Genomic DNA, 22,361 nt, shown 5'->3' with positions numbered 1-22,361 from the left:
CAACTACTAATTCACCAGGACAAAGTATTTTTGTGGTGTGTGTGACTGCGGCTTGTTTTTCAGGAGTTTGTCACGAATGCACCATAGTTCACTCTGGTGCCCAACAGAGAGAGAGAGAGAGAGAGAGAGAGAGAGAGAGAGAGAGAGAGAGAGAGAGAGAGAGAGAGAGAGAGAGGATACTGGCTGCAATAGAGAATGAGAGAAAGAGAGTTTCACAAAGAATCATGTCTCGGAGGACACACTGATGACAACCAATTGTCGCCGTGCCTCTGTGTGCCATGTGGCAATCAGCTGCTGTTCCAGAATCAGAGACAATACACCGAAAAAATAAAGGATGATTTGTACTCAGTTGTATGCTGGTGTCCTGCACCGAAAACAGGACTGCAGCAGGGGCTTCAATCGAGTATGGCAGGGGTATGCAGCTGCCATACCCTGGGTCCAGGGGGGAAAATAAAAGTTACTTTTAAATATAAATCCATGAATGTCTCTTTGTCTATCTGTTCTGGTTATTATGTTGTTAAATTACAGTCAAATAACTACAAATGCAAAATTTAACAAAATGGTCACTTTAACAAGGTATTATAATTATATTCTCCACACTTGTATTCTCCCCATCTTGACAAAATGGTATATTCCCAGGTTCCGCAGGTCAGCTGCACAGGTGCAATTCATTATTGTTAATTGTGGCACGTTTACTAACATGCCAAGTTTAGCTGTACTTGAATTAAGGTAATACAATCAAGTGTAAAGTTCTGCAAAAACCCACTCAAACCCATTGGAGCATAATACCTTTTGGTACCAGCAGGGGGGAAAACAGCTAAACTAGCGGCTATTCATATGAACTTTCCCTTGAAGTCACTTCCTATATCGCCTCAACTTGCACGCCGGATACTATGCCCTTGGCAAGGCTTCATTCAGCTAGACTAGAGCCAGGCAGGCTAGGAATGATGAGCATCTGTGTTTTGATTGAGTGAACTCAAGAAGTCGTCCTGTCCTTCCCTCCCCTGCCTCGTGTCATCCTCCACCGGCTCGTCAAATCCCAGGAGAGATGCGAGGGCATGGCCGCAGAATGAACCAGCCAAAAAAAATATACGAGGAAGATGAATAAATAAAGGAGAACAAACAAAATAATAAAAAAGGAAAGATGGGGAAAGGCTGTGTATGCTGCAAAATCCTAATCCCCCCGCCCGTGACATCCATTGTAGCTGGGCCTCTCCCAAGCTACTGTAACAATACATGATTAGATTTCAGGTAATTATCCAGGTTGATTTAAAGTGCAACCACAGAATCAGTGTCTGGCAACGGTTGATCAACAGTAAGCCAAATGTAAAGGCTACTTCGTTGTAGGACCGTTTCCTGTGCCAATAATAGCTGATCTATAATCTCATGGATGGTGTGGGACAACACCATACAACATAATATACATTTGGTATTACCAGTGTTGGAGGTAACAGCGTTACAATTAACAGCGTTACTGTAACGGAATACTTTTTTTGGGTAATGGAGTAACCAAAGTTCTGCAATTTAGTAGCTAGTTACTAGTTACCTTTTCCAAAATAATGGCGTTACTTAGTTACATTGAAGACCTATTATATCCCTGTTCTTTCTGTTGCCACAAAGGAAAAATAATCCATCTGATGGATTTGCGCTGTTTCCTGAATGAATGAGTCTGCGTCTCTGTCAGTAAAGGTTTATGATATACATTACTGTATAGGACAAGATAAGGCCTAAGATCTGCCTGATAACTAAGAAAATACTGTAATTAGGTGAGAAATGACAACTCTATACTGTATTATGTGATTAAAAAATTATAATACAAAATCTAATTGAGATCTTACCATTTTATTGTTTTGTGGCTTTGTGACAGTATGCATTACCTGTGTGTGTGTGTGTGTGTGTGTGTGTGTGTGTGTGTGTGTGTGTGTGTGTGTGTGTGTGTGTGTGTGTGTGTTTCTGAGAATCTATGAAATTACCAGTAATTTTCGGGGGCGGAGATGTGTGCTACTCAGGCTGTGGAGAGTTATGTTTATAAAATTGTTTGTGTGTGTGCGTGCGTGCGTGCGTGCGTGCGTGCGTGCGTGCGTGCGTGCGTGCGCCGACAGAGAGAGAGAGAGAGAAGGAGTGGAGTGGAGTGGAGTGGAGTGGAGTGGAGTGGAGTGGAGTGGAGTGGAGTAGAGTAGAGTGGAGTGGTGTGGAGTGGAGTGGAGAGGAGGCAAGTGAGTTAGGACTGGACAGCATCATTATGGCATTGGGGCAGGGGTGGGCAATTATTTTTTAATGAACAACCACATATGAAAATATTGTGGAGGGCCGGGCCAAAAGGCAGTGCAAAAGGCAGTGCAAAAGGCAGTGCCACATACGGCCCCCGGGCCGTACAATGCCCAGGTCTGTATTAGGGCCACGGCTACACGGTAATGAAAGATGATATTTACACAGTTTTACTTGAGAGGCGGCAGACCATGCATGCAGACTGTTTTCTTTATTAAAACTGGGTTTTTGGAATGACAATTAATAGTAGCCCCAGGAAAGAGATCTTTGAGTGCACGTGACATCCATGAGATGGACAGAGAAAGAAAAAATGGAGTGAGAGAGAGAGAGAGAGAGAGAGAGAGAGAGAGAGAGAGATTAGTCTCAATCCACAAACTACACCTCTGAGAAATGTTCAGGCAGTTAACCGCTACATCTCTGTGATTTCAAGACAGCGCTGTATTTTATTACTTTTTTTGGTGCAAGCTTTGTCTGCACTTTAAACTGCAACATCCGATTAGAGTTTCGTCAAAGGATAGGAGAACTGGCCTTTCTGTGTGGAGTTTGCATGTTCTCCCCGTGACTCCTAGGGAAGAGAGATATACCCTCACAAAAACATGCAGTAATCCTGGTCTCTATAATGCCTCCCCCTGACTAGCCGGGGCGCACCTGATGGAGGGAATAACCTGTTCCTTCCACGTGCTACAGTACGTCCAACCGGGGAAACTCCCCCTGTCAGGTGATAAGTGGCCTTGGGATCCAGGCATAGGTGATAAGAAGCGGCCTGCACACTCCTCAGTAGTGATGGGCAATGCTGTTCATTTCAGTGAACAAATCATTTCGTTCCGTTCAAAAGATTCGTTCACATTCACCGTTCATAGCGCGATCGTCCTGTGAAAGTTACATACAGGTGTGTCTGTGTACAGCTGAATCTCGTTGACGTGCGTTAATGTTATATACATCAAGGCGATTTTCCTTTTGGTTCTAAAAAAAACGCTGCTTATCAATTAATCGATTAATCGATCGATAAGGTTCTCAACTTTCAATTAATGAATTAATCGATAATTTCCATATATATTGCATGCCACATTATGGAATCAGAGGCATTGTTAGTGTTACACAACAGCACCATTGTTTGACAGCAGCTATCCACAGATTTGCAAGTATTGTTCAAAGTACAGACACCAAATGGACTGATACCTTAGCGGACCACAGTCACATTTCAGTTCAGTTCAGTTCAGTTCCTCCACAGAGCCACATAAAGGCTGCTTTTCCGAAAGGTTGTATAACAACAATTACAATTACAGCCCACACAGTTATTTCACAAACTACAGACCCAAAAAGAATGAATAAGGGCTCTTCACACCGTCATTGTTTAAAAGTGTCTATTCATGCTAGGCCAACAAACAGAGAGGAAGGGCTGCACAATCAGGGCACTTTCAGGTCGGATAATGGTGGGTGCAGGCAGAGGAGATCATAAACATCCGTAGACTAGCTCACATGCTTGGCTAAATCAGCATAGTTCACATATCGTCACTGTCGGGCAGAAACCTTGTATCTCCAAGTTTCACATTTGTACATCTTTTGTTCCGTAAAGCCCTGCTTCACCATAACAAGACTGTCACACAAAACTAGTGAAAACAGCAGATGTGCTTGTTTTAAATCGTTTGTAAAAGATAAATACAAAATGCACCATTTTGGACACACAAGGTTTCCACCCGACAACAGCAATATGCTGCATAATTTTCACCACATCGGGCGGTGTATGTGGGCGGAGATGACACATCAGAAACACACACACACACACACACACACACACACACACACACACACACACACACACACACCACACCCACACCCACACCCACACACACACACACACACACACACACACAGACACACACACACAGACACACTGACACACAGCCATTCTCACACAGCGACACACACCATGCAGCGCCTGCACCCACACCACACGGCCTCATGCCAGGCTGTGTAAGGATGAAATGCCCCCCCCCCCCCCCCCCCCCCCCAGGCCCCCACCCAATCTCCTAATCAGCCTCCAATCTCCTAATCCACAGCATGTTGATACCCCCCGGAACAAACAGTTTCTGTTGAAGCCAAGAAACTCTCAGTAGAGCCCCAGTGGAGGGATTCTGCTCTCTGTGTGGAAATCACAGTCTCACTGGAGTCTAATCCATCCTGGAGTGAGGCAAACACGCACGCACGCACGCACGCACGCACGCACACACGCACGCACACACACAAACCGAGAAGCCCATATTCATCTCAGGGGGAGGCTTTTCAGGTGAGTATTGATCTCTCTAAAAGCTGACTATTGCTGCACTACAATTCTTTATTTGGGGATTTATTTCTTTATTTTTCATTTGACTTAAAGGAGCTAGTCAACTTTTTCTTGAAAAACGGATGCTAAAATTAAAATAATGTTTCGAAAATATTTTATAAAAAAATAAGCTTCATATAGTGCTTCTATTCAAAAATGACCACAAAAAGTGTAAAATAATGATAAAATAATCATTTTGGCCATTGTGAGACTGACACTTTGTTTACATTCTAGTCTATAGACTAGGATGTAAACAAAGTGTCGGCCCTACAATGAAAAAGTGGACTCCTTTAATTCAAGTAAACGTCATGTACAGTGAAGTAAATGGGGCTTAAAGGGGAATACCACTCATTTTCAACATTGAACCATGTCATTAATATACCTTAGATATACCTTGTTGTGTGGAAATAAGAAAAAGTCCCCCCTTCTGTGTTGCCTTGAACTGGATAATTGATTGTGGGGTCATGTGATCAGTGACATCATGAAGGTGTACTCTGCAAGCCAAAGAGTACACCTTCATGATGTCACTGATCACATGACCCCACAGAGATGGGGAGGTTCTTATTTCCACACAACAACTCTAAAGTATATTAATGACATAGTTCAAGTATTTGAAGTTAGCATGAATGTATTTTAAATTGTCACTTTAGACAGGCACATTAAGTCTTCAAATTGTTTGTATCCCACTCAGTAGCCATACAATTTCACACCAATCTCAATCAAATTCAATCACTTTTGTGTTCTGTCAAAATAAATCAGTTATTGTTGTTGTTATTTTAGATTGATTGATTGATTGATTGATTGATTGATTGATTGAATACTTTATTAAGGTTAAGGTTCAATAAAACATAAAACACAAAACAAAACACAAAAAGGTCTTGGGGACCTGTTTCCATTGTGGTCCTATGTATTCAATTCATCAGCAGAGCATAGATATAGACATATTAACACATTAAAACATTAATACATGACATCAACAAATACAAATATATAGCTATATTTACAGAGAAGAAGTGTATGACCCCTCATTTCAAAGGGAAATAATATCTAACTCTACTTGTAGTTTCCTGATTCACCAGTGGTGGAAAAAGTAATACATTTTTTACTTAAGTAAAAGTATCAATACTGCAATATAGAAATACTCTGTTACAAGTAAAAGTCCGGAATTCAAAATGTACTTGAGTAAAAGTATGGAGGTGTTGTAGTTACTTGCCACCACTGTTTTTCCACACCAGTTTTTAAAGAAGCCAGTGGTTCACATACTTTAATTTATGATGTCAAGGCATTCCACCATAAGGTGGCAGAGTAGTGGAATGAGAATTGTGTGTGCTAAATTTGGGGAGTGCCAGATCGTGGGTTGTCCCTCTGGTGTTGTGACTGTGGGTGTCACTCACTCTGGAGAGTTACAATAGCTCGCTTTTAACTGTGTTGAAAATATTGTAGTTGTGACTGGCAGCGATATTCAACCATGATGTATAAGTGTGTACGTCTCTGGGTAGATCTCGTGGCAGCAGAAAACGCACGTGGGCGATTTATTTCTCTGTATCCTCACACTTTAAACGCGTCTTTCTCAAAACTAGATTGATTGCATACAAATGAGTGGCTTCTATACCCGGACCCGTGGGCGACTCCAGTCAAGCGAGTATATAGGGTTTTTAAGCGGCTAAGAAAGATGGAAAAACTCTCAAACTCAGTCATGAGCCAAAAAGACAAATCTACTCTCCGAATCACACCGCATGATTCAATGTTGGTGCAATGCTCAGAACCAAATTGAATCATGCTAAGGGTCAGTCCTGCAGAGTGGAGGCATGCTGTGTTCCATCTTCCCCTCTGTCTCTCTCTCTCTCTCTCTCTATGTCTCTCTCTCTCTTCACCCCACATCCCTCTAGCCCTTTGTTTTCCTCTAATTCACTCAGAAATCCCTTCTATTACTGCCTGCTGGACCAGCTGTGGTCTCACTGTGAGTCGCAACGAGCACAACAACAAACCCTGGCCTTCCTTTTTGTTGTGATGGTATGTTTGGTGTTATTACCTCTGCCAAGGTGGTTATGTAACGATTTCTGTCTATCTGTCTGTCTGTCTGTCTGTCTGTCTGTCTGTCTGTCTGTCTGTCTGTCTGTCTGTCTGTCTGTGACCAAGATATCTCAAAACGTAATTGCCATCAAATATATTGTTGGTATGTTTTGAGTAGAAGTTAGTGTGTGATCAGTAGTTAAGGGATGAAATTGACCAATAAAAACAATTGTTACCAGAGCAGAGGGGCAAACCCACACCCTGGCCACAATAGGCGATGTAAATGGCATGAACCTGCAGACACCGGAAGTGGCGGAAGTGCTGCGGTTAACGGACGTTACGTCATGCGTTGCAGTCTTCTGGTGAAATTCTCCCTCCGGAAGTAGCACCGTTTCATGCCGTTTCAGCCTATGGTCGTAACCAGGCTTTTCTCTTCGCAGATGAGTAAGCCTGGATATGCGAGGCTAGCAGATTTTCAGCCCCCCAAGTTAAAATTGCTGGTTTTTCGTGAAATTATTATTTATTATTATTTTGTTGTTAATTAAAAACGGGTCACTAAACAATAATTAATAGGACAATATATTGCAAGTCGCTCACCTCCAGCTCATATGTAAACTTGCACTATTATTGACGTGTTCATGTTATTAATTGATTGTTATTTAGCGAGATTATGTCAACAAACATATAATGTATTAATTAAATTATGAATTATTAACAGAAAAAACAGAAACACTTGGTCATCTCTCTCTCTCTCTCTCTCTCTCTCTCTCTCTCTCTGTCAGTCAATCTCTGTCTTCCTCTCTCTCTCACATACAGGACATGCTACTGTAGCTACTGATCTCTCTTCCTGCAGCTCATTCCTTCTCCCTTTCCGCTGTCACATGGTCCCACCTCTCCCCCTCCCCCCTCTCTCTCTCTCTCTTACTCCCAGCCAGAAAGGTGAATACGTCTTCCACATTTGGCTTCCTCCAGCAGTGCTCTTAAGCAAACTCATTTGGTCTCATTAGGACACAGATCTGCCAAGTGCTCCGCGAGGGAAGGAGGCAGGGAGAGGAGAGGGAGAGGGAGAAGGAGAGGAGAGGAGAGGAGAGAGGGTTTCTATTCTCACAGTATAAAGTACAGCAATACAATTCCAATCCCTTTTTTTCTTTATTAACTCTGGGTTTTCTTCTCATCAAGCAGCTAGTGCTGTATGTCCAACCTTGACCTTATTAAAATGTCCACACACAAGCACTCCAGCCTAAAGTGCTACAGCATTAGGCTGCAGTCTCTAGTACCATGCTTATTTTCACATGTTTGCATCCAATAAAATGCAGCTGTGGCACAAACTGTACATAGAGAGATTTACATACAGTACTTACTGTATGAATGAATGTACAGTATAGTTTCTTAGGCTGGTGCACAGTGCACTAATGGCAAATGGCAAACTCCTGCAAGTTTATTGTACTTGAATGACTCAAGCGATTCTGACTCCTAAGAGGAGTAGGGATGGGACGATGTGAACATTTCATGTCACGATTATTGTGACCAAAGAAATTGCGATTTAGGATATCGCATCCATTATCCTGGGGCGGAACATTTGCCAAAAAATAGCAGATCTACAAGTTCACAACGCATTGCAACGCAATGCCTTGTGAGCTTGTAGATCTGCTATTTTTTGGCAAAGAGATTTGGTAGAGAGTGAAAAAAAGACCAGGTCCGTTTTACCAATTATAAGCTTTACTTTTAAATGTACACTGTTAACAGTTGCTAACACAAGCATAACGTTAAATTAGATAAATAAATAATAAAATATGAGAAAGCTTTCTTGATCCCTTGAGGGAAATTGAGTTAGTTTAACAGCCAGCATTGGAATGTAGATGGAGCAATACTAAAAGGAAGACTGATTTAGAAGCAGACATCTACAGGCTCAATATAAAAATCTTGAATATCGAGCGATGCTTAGATGCAGTAGTAGCTCAATGTGTGAAATGTACTTCTGGAGTATATACCATTTAACGTGGCCTACATTTCTGCACAGCACAATACATACAAAAAAATTCAATAGGCGCAACAGAGGACAGCCTTGGCATGTGATGCCTTGGTTTGTAAGTTACAGAAGCACAGTGGGATTGTCAATGCTAGAGTCAACAACAGACTAATTCACTTCTCTTTCTTTACCATGTGTTCTCTGGACTGTGCATTGGATGAGGATGGACTTCCCAGCATGCCTTTGGGCAAACACTAACAGTTATTGTTCCTCTATTGTTCAGTTATTACTTGTTATGGGGAATGCATTTTATTCTGTTTTCACTAGTTTTGTGCGACAGTCTTGTATGATGAAGCAGGGCTTTGCTTTACCAAAAGACGTACACATTTGAAACTTGGAGATACAAGGTTTCTGCCCAACTGTGACGATATTTTAGTGATTATGTTACCAGGAAAACGTTGAGATAATAGCCATTTTGGTTAGAACTGACTGAAAATACGTTTGTACTTCAAGTTTAAAATGATACTAAATATATTTTAAGTGTCCAAATAAATTCCAAATATTATCAAGTTATCTCGCGGCACCCCTGGACTGCTGTCGCGGCACCCCAGGGTGCCCCATCACCCACTTTGAAAACCCCTGGTGTAGACAAGCACGTCTCCTCCGATAGGCATCTTCTCACCTGCCAGTGAGCAGTTTCACCGGGAGGGCGTAATGCATGACATACATCCTCCGCACCACGGAGGATGCAAACCCCCAGTCTCTCCACAATGGTGGGCAGGAACTTTACCTCTGCACCACTCGGATGCCCCCCAATGCAACTGTAATCGGAGACTTGAAGCGACACAAAACGATCTGATCAGTCGCCGTTAGTTGCCGTTTATTCTTGCAAGTTGGTTTGGAGTGTCAGGGCCTTTAAAGGCCCATATTAACAATAATCTACACCTATATCAACCAGTAAGACGCCCTAAGGGCGAGAAGCGACCTCGTCCAAAATGACATGAGACTGACACAATATGTCCATATATGGGCAGAAGCGTGACGCACGCACGCACACACGCACATGATCTGCAGGTTTTCATACCTACGGTCGCAATTAACTATATGAACTTTAACATGATACTGTAGATTCACATACTCTTCACATACTGTACTCTTCTTAGCCAAAGAAAGACTAGCTTGACACCAGGTAGGGTGACTTTCAATTATTTCACCGATTGAGGGATCACATAACGTGCTCAATTCCAAATCTATTACTGGCAGGGGGAAGAATCTATTTTTAGAATGCATCTTGGCCGTGTGGCTCCACTGGTTGTATAGAAAATGCCTGCCTGTATGTATGCGTGCATAAAGTAACAACGCACATCAATAACCAAGCGTTTCCATCATCATAAAGTCTTAATGCTTTGCCAATTGTCGATAAACACAGACAGTCACAATGACAAAGTATTTTATTATCAACTCATATGTGTGGCTATGCGCCATGATGTTCACCATGCACAAAAAAATGCATCATAAATTCAATAGGGAATTATGAACGATAATGATTGGAATTTTTGGGAATTTGTAGAACATTAAAATAACATTTTGATGTTTTAATTTGTATGCAATACCAGCACAATGTAATACGCCAGGCTCAGTAAATGATATAGCCTATTAAATAGAAGCAAAACGAAATAATAATAAAATAAAATCAATCAATAACATCAAATCAACCAAGCTATTTCCTATGCTATCTACCGGTAGTTGTTTTTGTTTAGGAAAGCTCTGATAGTTCAGATGTAAGGATGTTCCGGCCCTAATAAGAAACACTTAGGACCACATGTTTTTTGGAGCTGTGTGAAGCACAGGCTCCCTATACGTGGCCGTGTGGGTCTGTCTGTGTGTCTGTCTGTCTGTCTGTCTGTCTGTCTGTATGTAGCCTGAACTTCCTAAACTTCGGCACGCCACTAGTCCCACAGTTTTGCCACCACACACTCGCGCCATATGTCAAATCGAACGGCTTACTCGGGAATCGTGGGCTATTACTTTTCTAAGAGAAAGGTTCTATAGTTTAATTGATATTAATTTATTAGTGAATTAATTTTCCCCATTGACTTATAATGGGAATCGCAAAAACTCACATTCAATTATTTGTCTCTCGCAAACCATAGGGGCTAGAGTTTCAAGACTTGGAGAGGAGGTTCATAATGATTTCAAGGATTAAATAAAAAATAATTGTGTCATTTGGCCGCATGGTGGCGCCATAACACCCCACTTTACGTTTTGGCCTGTAACTCTTGAACCGTAGGTCGGAAAATTAAAAATATTTTTTCCCTGGATTCCTTGGGTCATGACGCATCTCCCCATATAGGCCACGCCCATTTGCGCCATGATAGATTTTCCGCCATCTTGAATTTTCTCCAAAACACACTTTTTGCTCCTTTTCCTACATATTTTCTTCAAATGTCACAAAAATCAGTACACATGATCCACACACACACACACACACACACACACACACACACACACACACACACACACACACACACACACACACACACACACACACACACACAGCTCCACTTCACACGGGTGTGATTTTTTTACTTACATTATCAAGTCTCTGCAATAATACTATTTATCTTCATTCATATAAACATCCTAAAGCTCTCAGCAATTTCATTATGTATGTCCTGTCAGAAGAATAAGCATGCTTGAAACACAACACAGTCAAAAATATTGAAAACAGTTCTACGGGCCACTTCAGAAGCAAGGATTTTAGCACTCAATTTATTTTACTTTAATAAGGTGCAAACAAACTTAGGGTTCGTCTTAGGGTTCGAGTCACTAAACTTATCAATAGGCACTAACGGTACTGTATATACTAATTACATCAGGGATCTCCATATACTGTAGGCATAAAAGGGACACAGACAAACGGGTAACATGGATACTCTGACAAAGCCCGCTCAGCGGCCCAAACTCTAGTGCCTAAAATAGCAGCATTGTTGTAGATCGGCTCTCAGAACACTCAGAACGTGTGTGTGTGTGTGTGTGTGTGTGTGTGTGTGTGTGTGTGTGTGTGTGTGTGTGTGTGTGTGTGTGTGTGTGTGTGTGTGTGTGTGTGTGTGTGTGTGTCTTCCTCACCTGTTTGTAGGAGACATAGACCGGTCTGTTGAAGATGATCCACTCTACCACCTTGGTGCAGGGCGGTGTGGTCAGAGAACCCGTGTAGCGGTAGTAACTTCCCAGGGAGGAGGGCAACAAGTCCTTCAACACAAATGGCTCCAAGAAGGTCTCCTTCTCTGTGGAACAGAACAGGACAAGGCTAAGCTTTAACGCTAACCCACACTGGGATCAATAAAACACGACACGCTTTATTTCACTCTTAGGTAAAGTGACCCGGGTTTTTGGCGCGCTGCCTATACAGTTTCCCAGCCATTGGGTTTGTGATTGTGAAAGTGAGTCTATATTTGTATTGTTCCGTGACCTTGTTCAGTAACCACTATTGACAAGACACAATTACATTGAATAGCTATAGTTATGTCTTCCAGTTTCCTGGTGTTAACAAAGAATTGCTAACCACACAACTTCATGTTACCAAACAATTGTAAAACCAAGAACTGAATCATTTGCTACACCATCGTGAAAATGGGCCTTTGTGGACCCTCAGGGCCCACTTTTACGCTTTCTTAACGACACAACAGAAGACACATTCTGTGATGTGTGAGCAGGCAAGATATGATTTAAAAGGCTGAGAGACATTTCAAGTCAAAAACAATTTGACGTTTTGGTTATTGCGTTTTTATTTGTGACTGTCGCAGTTGGTATGAAAACGGCCAGCTCGTGTCCGTGAGTGAGTGCAGTCACGCCTGTCACGCCTCATGTCACGCTCATGTCCTGTCACGTCTGTGAAAGCCACAGAGAGGCGGCACAGAGCTACAGGTATGTGAATGAGTGGCACAGAGCTACAGGTACAGTATGTGAGTGAGTGGCACAGATCTGTCAGTGAGTGTGAAAGCAGCCACGTATTTAGAAGCTCTGTCGCTAATCGCCATTAGGGCTGTTTTACTTGTGGATAATGTTTCAGCCATTTTGGCTATTCAGCTAGTCCACCACATTGACGTGTGGGAGAGGTCTGACGACACAGCTTATGTAACATATTCAACCCCATAATGACTGATGTTTATGCTTACAGGATGCAAGACTCTACTTGTACGGCCATTAGCTCCTTGAGGAGCTAAAGTGCCCCTTTGTTAGTGAAACATATCCAATTACCCTATAAGGGCATACAATGAAAAGGATTTAAAGTAGTTTATAATGCACTGCGATATGCATCTCAGTGTCGACCGTCCGTCCCTTTTGTTCAAACGTTTCCCTGGAGGTATTAGTGGCCTTGGAGAGGATGTGAAGCCGTGGTGTGGGCTGGGAGGCTAAGTGACATTGGCTGATGCGAACACAATTTAGAACAAAGGATTAATTTGTTGATAAGGCGTGCTTAGAAGCAATGTGCTTCATGTACGCTGTCGTTGATAAAACATCTCTCTGTGCCAATGCCAGAGAGTGGGAGCATCTCGGGTTTGGAGCGATTGTCATCTCATAAAGGTGTTTTTTTTTTAGCAACCGGGCCTGCCTGAGACGCTGCTGGCATCTTCGTTGGGCTCCGAGCCGCACAAGGCTTCATCCAAAGCATTTTGTCAGCAGACTGTTCTTGCCTTAAACAAATCTCACACTCCAAAGACGCTCAATCCCAGTGGAGGCAGTAGCCATTTTCCCTTCTATGCAGTCCTGCTTAATGGTGACGGCTCTCTGTCAGGCAACACTGCGAACAACGTGCAGCCAGCTCACCTGCTGTCCCGACGTAACAGCACAACAGAAAGGGTCCGACCGAAATACTGCGGGGAAATGGGTGTCCGACTGCCAAGAAGACCAGCCAGATTCCCTGGCAAAATCAAGATAGCAGCTGTGTCGAAAATCCCCTCAAATATGCCACAGGAACAAAAGGAGGAGAGATAAATGGTTGCCTCTGCTCCATATTTCTCAATACATAACTAAACTGAAAATCCTATTGAGATGGGGATGAAAAGGGGGGAGCTTAGCGTGCTAGCAGTGTGCAGCGGAACCACATCAGATTGAATGTGAAAGGCAGTGCTTTGGGATTAAACCCCCCCATCAGTGACGGCAGTGGAAGACACACTGAGAGAGAGAGAGAGAGAGAGAGACAAAACAAAGAAAGGAAGAACAGGGAGATAGAGGTGCAGAAAATCACTCTTATGCCCCATCCTGAAGCTATTTCTTTGTTTCTAGTCGCTTCAATCGCTTCACTTTGATCACGTGGGTCAGCGTTGGGAAAAGAAAAACATGTCACGTCAGAATCAAGGCGAAAAAAAAGGGCCCCAAAACCGTGTTTCCGGACAATATCAACGCTGATTGGGTGTCAGGACGCGATGGGTGGAGTCGGAGGGAAGCGAAGGTCGCTTCAGTTGGATTTTTCCAACTGGGATGAGGATACCGAAGCGACCGTTCACGCCATTCACACCACCCCGTTCGGATTGTTCGCCGCGCCCAGTCGCACGTCATCTCGTCTTTGCATTCACTTTGTATGTAATCGCGCCTCTCGAACTATCTAGGTTTGAAGGCAGCATTAGGCATGCTTCAATGCCAACAGTTGGCTAGCATGGCACCATGGTAGCGACGCAGACTAGTACAGAGGTAGAGACACTTTCTGAGAGGGAGATAGAGAGAGGGCCGGAGAAAGAGAGAGTCTTGCTCTTGGCTAAATTCTTACACAGAGCAAAAACTAATTTGACTCTGACAGTGCACAAATGTATAACCAAATGGATAAGGGTCCATTTGGTTACATTTGTGCACTCCCAGAGTATTTTACTCCCAGAGTATTTTACTGTGTGTATGCTACTAGCACGAGGCCAACGCAGTATCCCAGTAACACCGTAAGCTGTTTCACCCGTTAAAAATTAATTGCCAATCAGGGTCACACAGTGCTGAGTCAGTGGAGACTTCAAAGCCACCGCCGGGCTCTTGAATTAATGGACTTGTAATTTGTGCCGGCGAGGAAGGAGGGGAGTTCATTTCAATGCCGCGATACGAGTGCTGGTGGGAGCAGCGACGCTCGAGTGGGCAAACAGGGGAGAAATGACACCGTGCTGACACAAGGGCCCCGTGTAAATATACATCTAAATGCAAAAGCTAGACAATGACAACACGGCAAGCGGTGCCTTCCGTGTGCATATTTAACAGTCTCTGTGCGTGCGCTGCTGTGCGTTTTCCCTCCGAAGGACTTCCATTGAGATGCTCGTCTCTCCCAGAAGAAGTGATTGCCATGCTGAATGCACTTTTGTGCAACTGCTACACAACATCTTTCCCAAGTTTTGGTCTCTCATGTTTTCTCTTCTCCAGTCTACAATGAGACACCTTCACTGGCTTAAATTAATTGCAGCTTTCTTACTTGAAATGTGTTTTTCTTTTTCTTTTTCTTCCTCTCGTGTGGCTGAGCTAGGCCAACACAGACAAGAATGTAAACCCATGGAAAGATTCCTAAACAATGGGTTCAAACACCCCTACTTATCACCACCGCCAGGTCTATTTTGTACATTGTCACATAAAAGTGTTACAAAAGACGTGCAAAAGTAGTGCACAAATAGCCAACATAGCCGATCTACAGCCGATCGGGCTTGTAGATCGGACAAATGTTGAGAAAAATAATCATCTTTGAAGATTTTGAAAAATGGTGACCTATAATGACATGCCCAAAATAGGGACACGAGGTGCAAAGCGGTAAATTCTGTGGGCTTTATAAAAATGTAACCAAAGAAGAAGATAAACAAGCAAGAGGTTGTGACTAAATTATAACTACGCTGGATCCATGGAAACACGAGTTCTTCTCTTTGCCATATTATGCTGAAAAGCAACAGTTCTGGATACAAGGTTTCCGACCGACAGCGATGATATCCTCTGTTGACTGAAGCTGGAGACGGGACGATTCTGTATACGGGAAAAGGCTTTCAAATCCGCTCCTCGGGGACGCCTGGTACGGCTAGCTTTCCATCCTGGCGAGCAGAGAAGCACGGCTGCACAGCATACTGCACAATCCACAAGCAAACAAGATGGTGACATTTGGATGCATTGATGCACAGCAGTGAACCAAGTATACGTTATTCTTTCTAAGAACATTGATTTCCATGTATATGTATCAGAGCTTACTGTACAGCCTGTAAAGGTTGTGTTAAAAAAAAAGAAATGCTCTTTAGATCTTCAAAGGCAGAGTCCTACAGTACCAGTACATGTGGACCAGAAAACAACAACAACAACAACAACAACAACAAAAAAACTAAAAACATAATTGATGTAAAAGGTGGAGGAAGTGGACCTGAACATCAGAAATCCAAGCATCAACATAACGTCTATACATACAAAATGGGTTATGTTTTCGGAAACAGGTTTCAAGGGGAACTGACATTTTGATGGTGAAAACGACAGACTTGCATACTTTGCATATCTTGGCCTAGACGGGTATCTTGTTTACAAATGTTACTCGATAGTTGTGTGCGCATTCAGGGGGCAAAACCACTTTGACTTATTCACGCCCAGCTAGTCTGTCAGAGCAGTGGTTCTCAAACCTTTTCGTGTCAAGGACCCCCAAATTGATATATATATTTGGCCGTGGTCCCCTGTCTGACAATATTTTATGCCAGCCTGCCAGGGACCCCCAGAAGAGAAGATTTGTGTTAAAAAAGAAAGAAATCAATATGATTCTAAATCTTCCAAGCGCTTTCACGATTTTCTAAAAAATGCAAAAAAATAGCAGATGTATAAGCTCGCAGCACAGCACCAGGTGACACGCTGTGAGCTTGTATATCTGCTATTTCTGAGCAGTCAACGTACAAAGCATGGATAAAGTGGTCAAAATGATTGTGATGCTATGTTAACTACTTTTGCTTGGGACCCCCTGGAGCACCAATGTGCTACAGCACACACACACACACACACACACACACACACACACGCACGCACGCACGCACGCACACACACGCACACGCACACGCACACACACACACACACACACACACACACACAGTGACTCCCAACGTGTGATCTTGTGCCAAGTGTATGTACAATACATCCTCCAGCTGCATAATGAAACGTTTCCTGTAAAGCAGCAGAAGAAGGTAATTGATGATTAGTTAAGCGGGCAGATCTCCTGATGGCTAACAGGAGTCTGCTGAGAATCCTCAGTGTGGCTCTTGGCCTGCACAGCACCAGCTAAGACTGTGGAACTAAAACTCTAAAACCTTTTCAAAAATGTTAATTACCTACCAAAAATAGGGATACCAGGTTGAAAGTATTTTAAAGAGGTAGTGCCATAGTTTTGTACTTTTTCTGTCATGGTACAATGTCTTTAAACCATGTGAAAATAGCAAATCTACAAGCTTGCAACGCTCTTTGAGCTTGGCAGATCTTCTGTTTTCGTACGACCAAGAAAAAACCAAAACCAAGACCTTGAAAAGTAGAATGAGACCCTGAGCTATCTTATCACAACATGTCTTCTCCTTTATACGTGACACAAAGAGCATTCAGGAGGAGTGAAAGGAGTTTATCATCGCTGTCCAGAAGTGTAATTTTCCGGAAATGTAAAAAAAAGAAAAAAAACCTGTGTTCCAATGGATCCAATGTAGAAACTGTATGACTTTGTCACAAGCGCTTTTAAATACTTTTCATTGGTTCAATATTTACCAGTAAGACGACCTAATATAAGGGCGAGAAGCTTTAGGGCGAGGTCGCGCTGAAACAACAGAGACTGACACAATATGTCCATATATGGGCATTCCCAGTTATGGGCTTAAATATTGATGACATCAGGGATCTCCATATAATATATGGGCATAAAAGGGACAGGGACGGAATTCATTTGCAAGTGTGACTTGCATCGCGACAACCACACTGGTTGTCATGAGACTGACACAATAAGTCCATACATGGGCATTGCCAGATAAGGGCTTAATATTGAGCACATCAGGGATCTTGTATGGAGGGTGACATGAGGCATGACGGACATACATGATCTGCAGGTTTTATGAAAACGTAAACAATTAAACAAGTAAGATATGTTTTGGGGCTTTTATGCCTCCATTGACAGGACAGCAGACCGACAGTAAATGGAGAGAGATGGGGAGAGAGACGGGGGCCGACACACAGCAAAGGTAGTCAGTATCGGAAATCAAACCAGTGACATATGCTGTCACTGAGCTTATGTGCCTGGACCGGTAGGCCAGTGGGCGCCCCACAACGTAATGTATTTAATAAATATGCTTGGCAGTTCTCAGGTCAGTGGCGTGACCTTGTGCTTGTCACACGCCTAAAATGTACCACTTGTATGTACCCCCCCCCCCCCCCCCCCCCCCTCCCCCCTCCCCAATGCCCACCACAAACGCACGCCTGTGTGACAACAAGCTTTCATTTACCTGGTCTCTCCACCCCACCCCCTCCCCATTCCCTGGGCCCCCCCACCACACCACATCACCACATGCCTGTCCCCTCCATGCACCACGCTCCTCCGCGCGGCGGCGGAGGCGACAGAGCTGAAAATACATATCAGAAATCACCCTTGGCGGGCAGAGGGGTGGGAGGGGGGGTGTTGGGAGGGGCGGGGCGGGGTGGGGTAGTAGGAGACGAGGCCTGTCAGTTAGAGGGTAGAATGGAGGGAGGGGAGAGAGAGAGAGAGAGAGAGAGAGAGAGAGAGAGACAGAGACAGAGACAGAGACAGAGACAGAGACTCAGAGAGGGTATGTATGTGTCTCTGATAACGATTGCGTCTCTATCCCTCACTCTGCCCCGCCGCATGCATCAGCCCTGTCGCCTGGCGGCCACGCACACACGCACGCACGGACGCATGCACGCACGCACGCACGCACGCACGCACGCACGCACGCACGCACGCACACACACACACACACACACACATACACACACACACACACACACACACACACACACACACACACACACACACACACACACACACACACACACACACAGCGACACATAAAGCACATATATTCTACATGCTCACACACAAACACACAGGCACACTATCCTCCCGAGCCAGTCTCCATTTCACTCTCATACAGACATGCACAGACGTGCACACGCCACCCACATCGACTTTTTCCTTTGTTGTCATCTTCCTGCAACTCATATTTCCCTTCCAGTGGCAAATCAAACGCCCTCTCCTCTCCTCTCCTCTCCTCTCCTCTCCCGATTTACACCCATTTTCACGACTTTTCAAAAATAGCAGATCTACAAGCTCGCAGCTGAGCTTGTATATCTGCTATTTTTCAATAGCTAAAGTATAAAATAATTAAGGCCCTCCACCTTGGGCCCTAGTAACTCAGTCCTACTTTTCCCCCCCGTGTGACGCCCCTGGTCAGGGATCTGGAGGAAATACTGCAGCAAGAACAACCCTGACCCCCACCCAGTGGCATCAGTTCAGCAAAAGCTATAGGTATAGGGTATGGCAAAGATGGGAGTCCTCATGGATAATTACATTTTGTATAACCCGGTTATATTGTGAAAATAGACGATCTACATGCTCACAACACCTCACAGCGCGAGTGGTGAAAAATGTCAGTTTTTTACACAGGTTTCTATGATTTTTTGGTCTGGATATATGGCAGCCTGGAACGGTTGTTCAAGTGCAGCTAAACTTGGCATGTTAGTAAATGTGCCACAATTAACAATAATGCATTGCACCTGTGCAGCTAACCTGCGGAACCTGGGAATATAACATTTTGTCAAGATGGGGAGAAGTGTGGAGAATAGTTAAAGTGATCATTTTGTTACATTTTGCATTTGTAGTTATTTTACTGTAATTTAACAACATAATAACCAGCGCAGATAGACAAAGAGACATTCATGGATTTATATTTAAAAGTCACTTTTATTTTCACCCCTGGACCCAGGGTATGGCAGCTGCACACCCCTGCCATACCCAATTGACGCCCCTGCCCCCATCCTCTGTCACAAGTGCAGTACAAAACAGATTCAGTTGTTACAGCGCTGATTTCACAGGAGGTAAGTGTGTGTGTGTGTGTGTGTGTGTGTGTGGGATGGGGGCTGGGGCTAGCTGCTGTTGCCAGTCTAGTTTAGTCAGAGGGCATTTTGTTCCAGCGAGGGGTTTTCATGTCAAATTTAACAAGGTGTGAGCCTCACAAAAGACAGATGAGTCAGACTTGCGGCACGTGTCCACCGGACAGAACATCGGCAAACGAGAGCGCAGAGAAAAAGAGGTGTGAAAAATGTAAGCGAGCAGCAGCCATTCTTCTGCTAGGCGAGACTCCCACCAGTGGAGAGGGGAGAGAATCAACCACACTGTAGCGTTCGTATAGCATCTCCCCTGTGGGAGAGATGGGAGCGTGTGCTTGATTGAAGTGGAATTGTCTTTGTGTTTGATGAATTATAGAAACAAAGCTGTGTTTGTTGGAGTGGTGAGCCGGGCCGATGCGGTGGGATATTTATTTACATTATGTAAATAAAACATATGTATATGTAAATAAAAGATAAAACATAAGGGAGGGGGGTGATTATGATACTGTAGGTGTGCTTTAGGATTATAATCAGTACTAGCAAACAAATTAGTGAGGGGGTAAGATTTTGCTTCTATTTGTTTCTGTTTCATTTGTGACGGTTCCCTCATTAGGAGGATATACTGTAGGCATAGGGTTTTATGTATTTATCACTCCTTGGTTATAGTTATGTTTTGCTTATTTGCTTTGTATTCATTTGTTCTGTTCTCCTTCCCATAGGACTGGGGAGCAGCAGATTGATTGATGATCGTTGAGTCTGATTGGCGTGCACGTGGGCCCGCTCCCAGTCCTCTCCCAGCTCTCCTCACTCCAGCTCCTCTCCCAACATTCCCCTTATTTTGTTATTTCTGTTATCACATGCAACACTCACCCACTACATCACTCACTCATCCATACATGCACTTCACTACTGACTTGACTGACTTCCACACCTCACTCTTCATTTTGGTATGTTTATTTAACTTTGGTGATTTAATACATTATTTAAACTTTGTTTGACTGCGTCTCCCCCTGTTTTTGTTGTGGTCCTTGGCACCCCTAGGCCAGGTTCATATCACATTCTTAAGCACACAGTTAGTTTAAACATAGGCTTCCCTGCTGTGTGTCTACCAGAAGGAAGTACTTCTGAGAAACAGTTGAACTTGCGTCACCTGGTCTGGCTACGGATTCCAATTTCTGTGACATTGGGCCTCATTCATCAATCTGGTCGTAAATAGGGTGTATTTTTTTCCTTAAATTTCATCTTAAATTTCAGTAAGTCCAAACGTCAGTCAAATTCATCAAGCAGTGTGTATATCCCATGTTGTGCTTATCCACAGGTGTATGTCATGATGAATTTGGACGTAAATTTAAGTGCAAAAACAAGGGTAAAAACGAGAGAGCAGCTTCCATAGTACTTATGGCTGGACCATATATGGTAGAGAGAGCATGACTAAGCACTTTCTGCTCTGGGAACCCATTCACACCATAGGCTACTAGAAATTAATCACAACTTAAACTTGGTTATGCTGTGTTGTATGTTGAACTTAATTGTGTCTTGTCAAAAAAAAAAAAAGAAAAAAAAGAAAGAGAGAAAAAAAAGAATAGGCTGCCTATTTTTTCTTCTCTATAGATCGGCACATTTACAAGGCTACGATTAGTCCTCAATCACAAAATAATAAACATGGGATGGATATTATAATCCTTTTCTACTGAACATTGCCAAAAAGATAATGTTGAAGGAATATACAGTATGAGCTGTGACACGCGCTGCTTTCCGATATGGACCAGACCAGGTCGCAAGCTTTATTATTTATTTATATTATACTGAGGGGAAATTCTTTTTTTGAATTAATATTTCAACACTGTCCTGTAAAGCCACCAGTATCCTTATCAGACCGAAGGTAAGACTTATTTTGCTTTTGTGTGTAGCATTATGTGTTGATGTGATCAATAGGCCAACAGTAGCCTAGTCTATTATAAATTAAAGCCTAATCAGTGGAGGGTCGCCACGCCCCCCATCTTCTCGCCGGCAGACGGAACTTGAACTTGGACTTGCTGCATATTAAAACTTCAACTTGTCTCGTCAAAAAACAGAGGAAAAAAAGGAAAGAAAAACATATCGGTGTCACATTGACAACATAGGATATGAATTAAAACTGTTCTGATCCCGCAGATTGCAAAATGGATGCTAACGTAATGTTGACTATAATAGAATAAAGTGGTTTACAAGGTTCATCCATCACGGAATAATAGGCTACACTAAAAATGATGTGGAAATATCCACAAAGTGAAACGCTGCTATTCTTCATCAGAGGTAAGAATATAGGCTAGTGGCAAATACAGTATAGGCCTAGGTAGTGTAGTGGGTCTCAACCAGTGGTCCAGGGACCACAGTGCTGTGCTGGGGTTTACAAGTGTTCTGGTCTCCTGCTAAATGAAGGAGATTTGGTAACCAAACAGACCCTTGGGCCTTTATAGATCCTTAACTCTTTAAAATGAAACCAAATGGACGAGTGCGGGCAGTCATCATGCGGTGCATGAGTGGTCCCCCATCGGCGGGTCCATTTGGTTACAAACTCAGTGACAGCTAATCCACGACTGAATATGTAATTGTTTGACAATTGACATATTCTTTAATTTTTTAAATACATGTGTTGGCACATGTTGGGCAGAATGGACTAATAAATATTTTATTTGATGTTTGTCACAATTTAAAATTGATTTT

At 43.2% G+C, this 22,361-nt stretch overlaps 1 protein-coding gene across 1 annotated transcript in view; it reads right to left on the bottom strand.

Annotated features, from left to right (window-relative positions):
* Positions 1 to 22,361, bottom strand: part of LOC308287144 (receptor-type tyrosine-protein phosphatase gamma-like) — a gene marked incomplete at its 5' end in the record, with an annotated part of 474,731 nt that overhangs the window by 69,672 nt on the left and 382,698 nt on the right. The window contains 1 exon segment of the mRNA XM_080728264.1: positions 11,703 to 11,860. Coding sequence (XP_080584390.1) covers positions 11,703 to 11,860 — 158 coding nt within the window.

Source organism: Nannobrachium achirus (assembly GCF_963921795.1).
Source record: "Nannobrachium achirus genome assembly, chromosome: 6".
NCBI classification, from domain to species: Eukaryota; Metazoa; Chordata; class Actinopteri; order Myctophiformes; family Myctophidae; genus Nannobrachium; species Nannobrachium achirus.
Note: the sequence above shows the minus strand (reverse complement) of the source record. Positions and strands in the feature narration are given on the sequence as shown.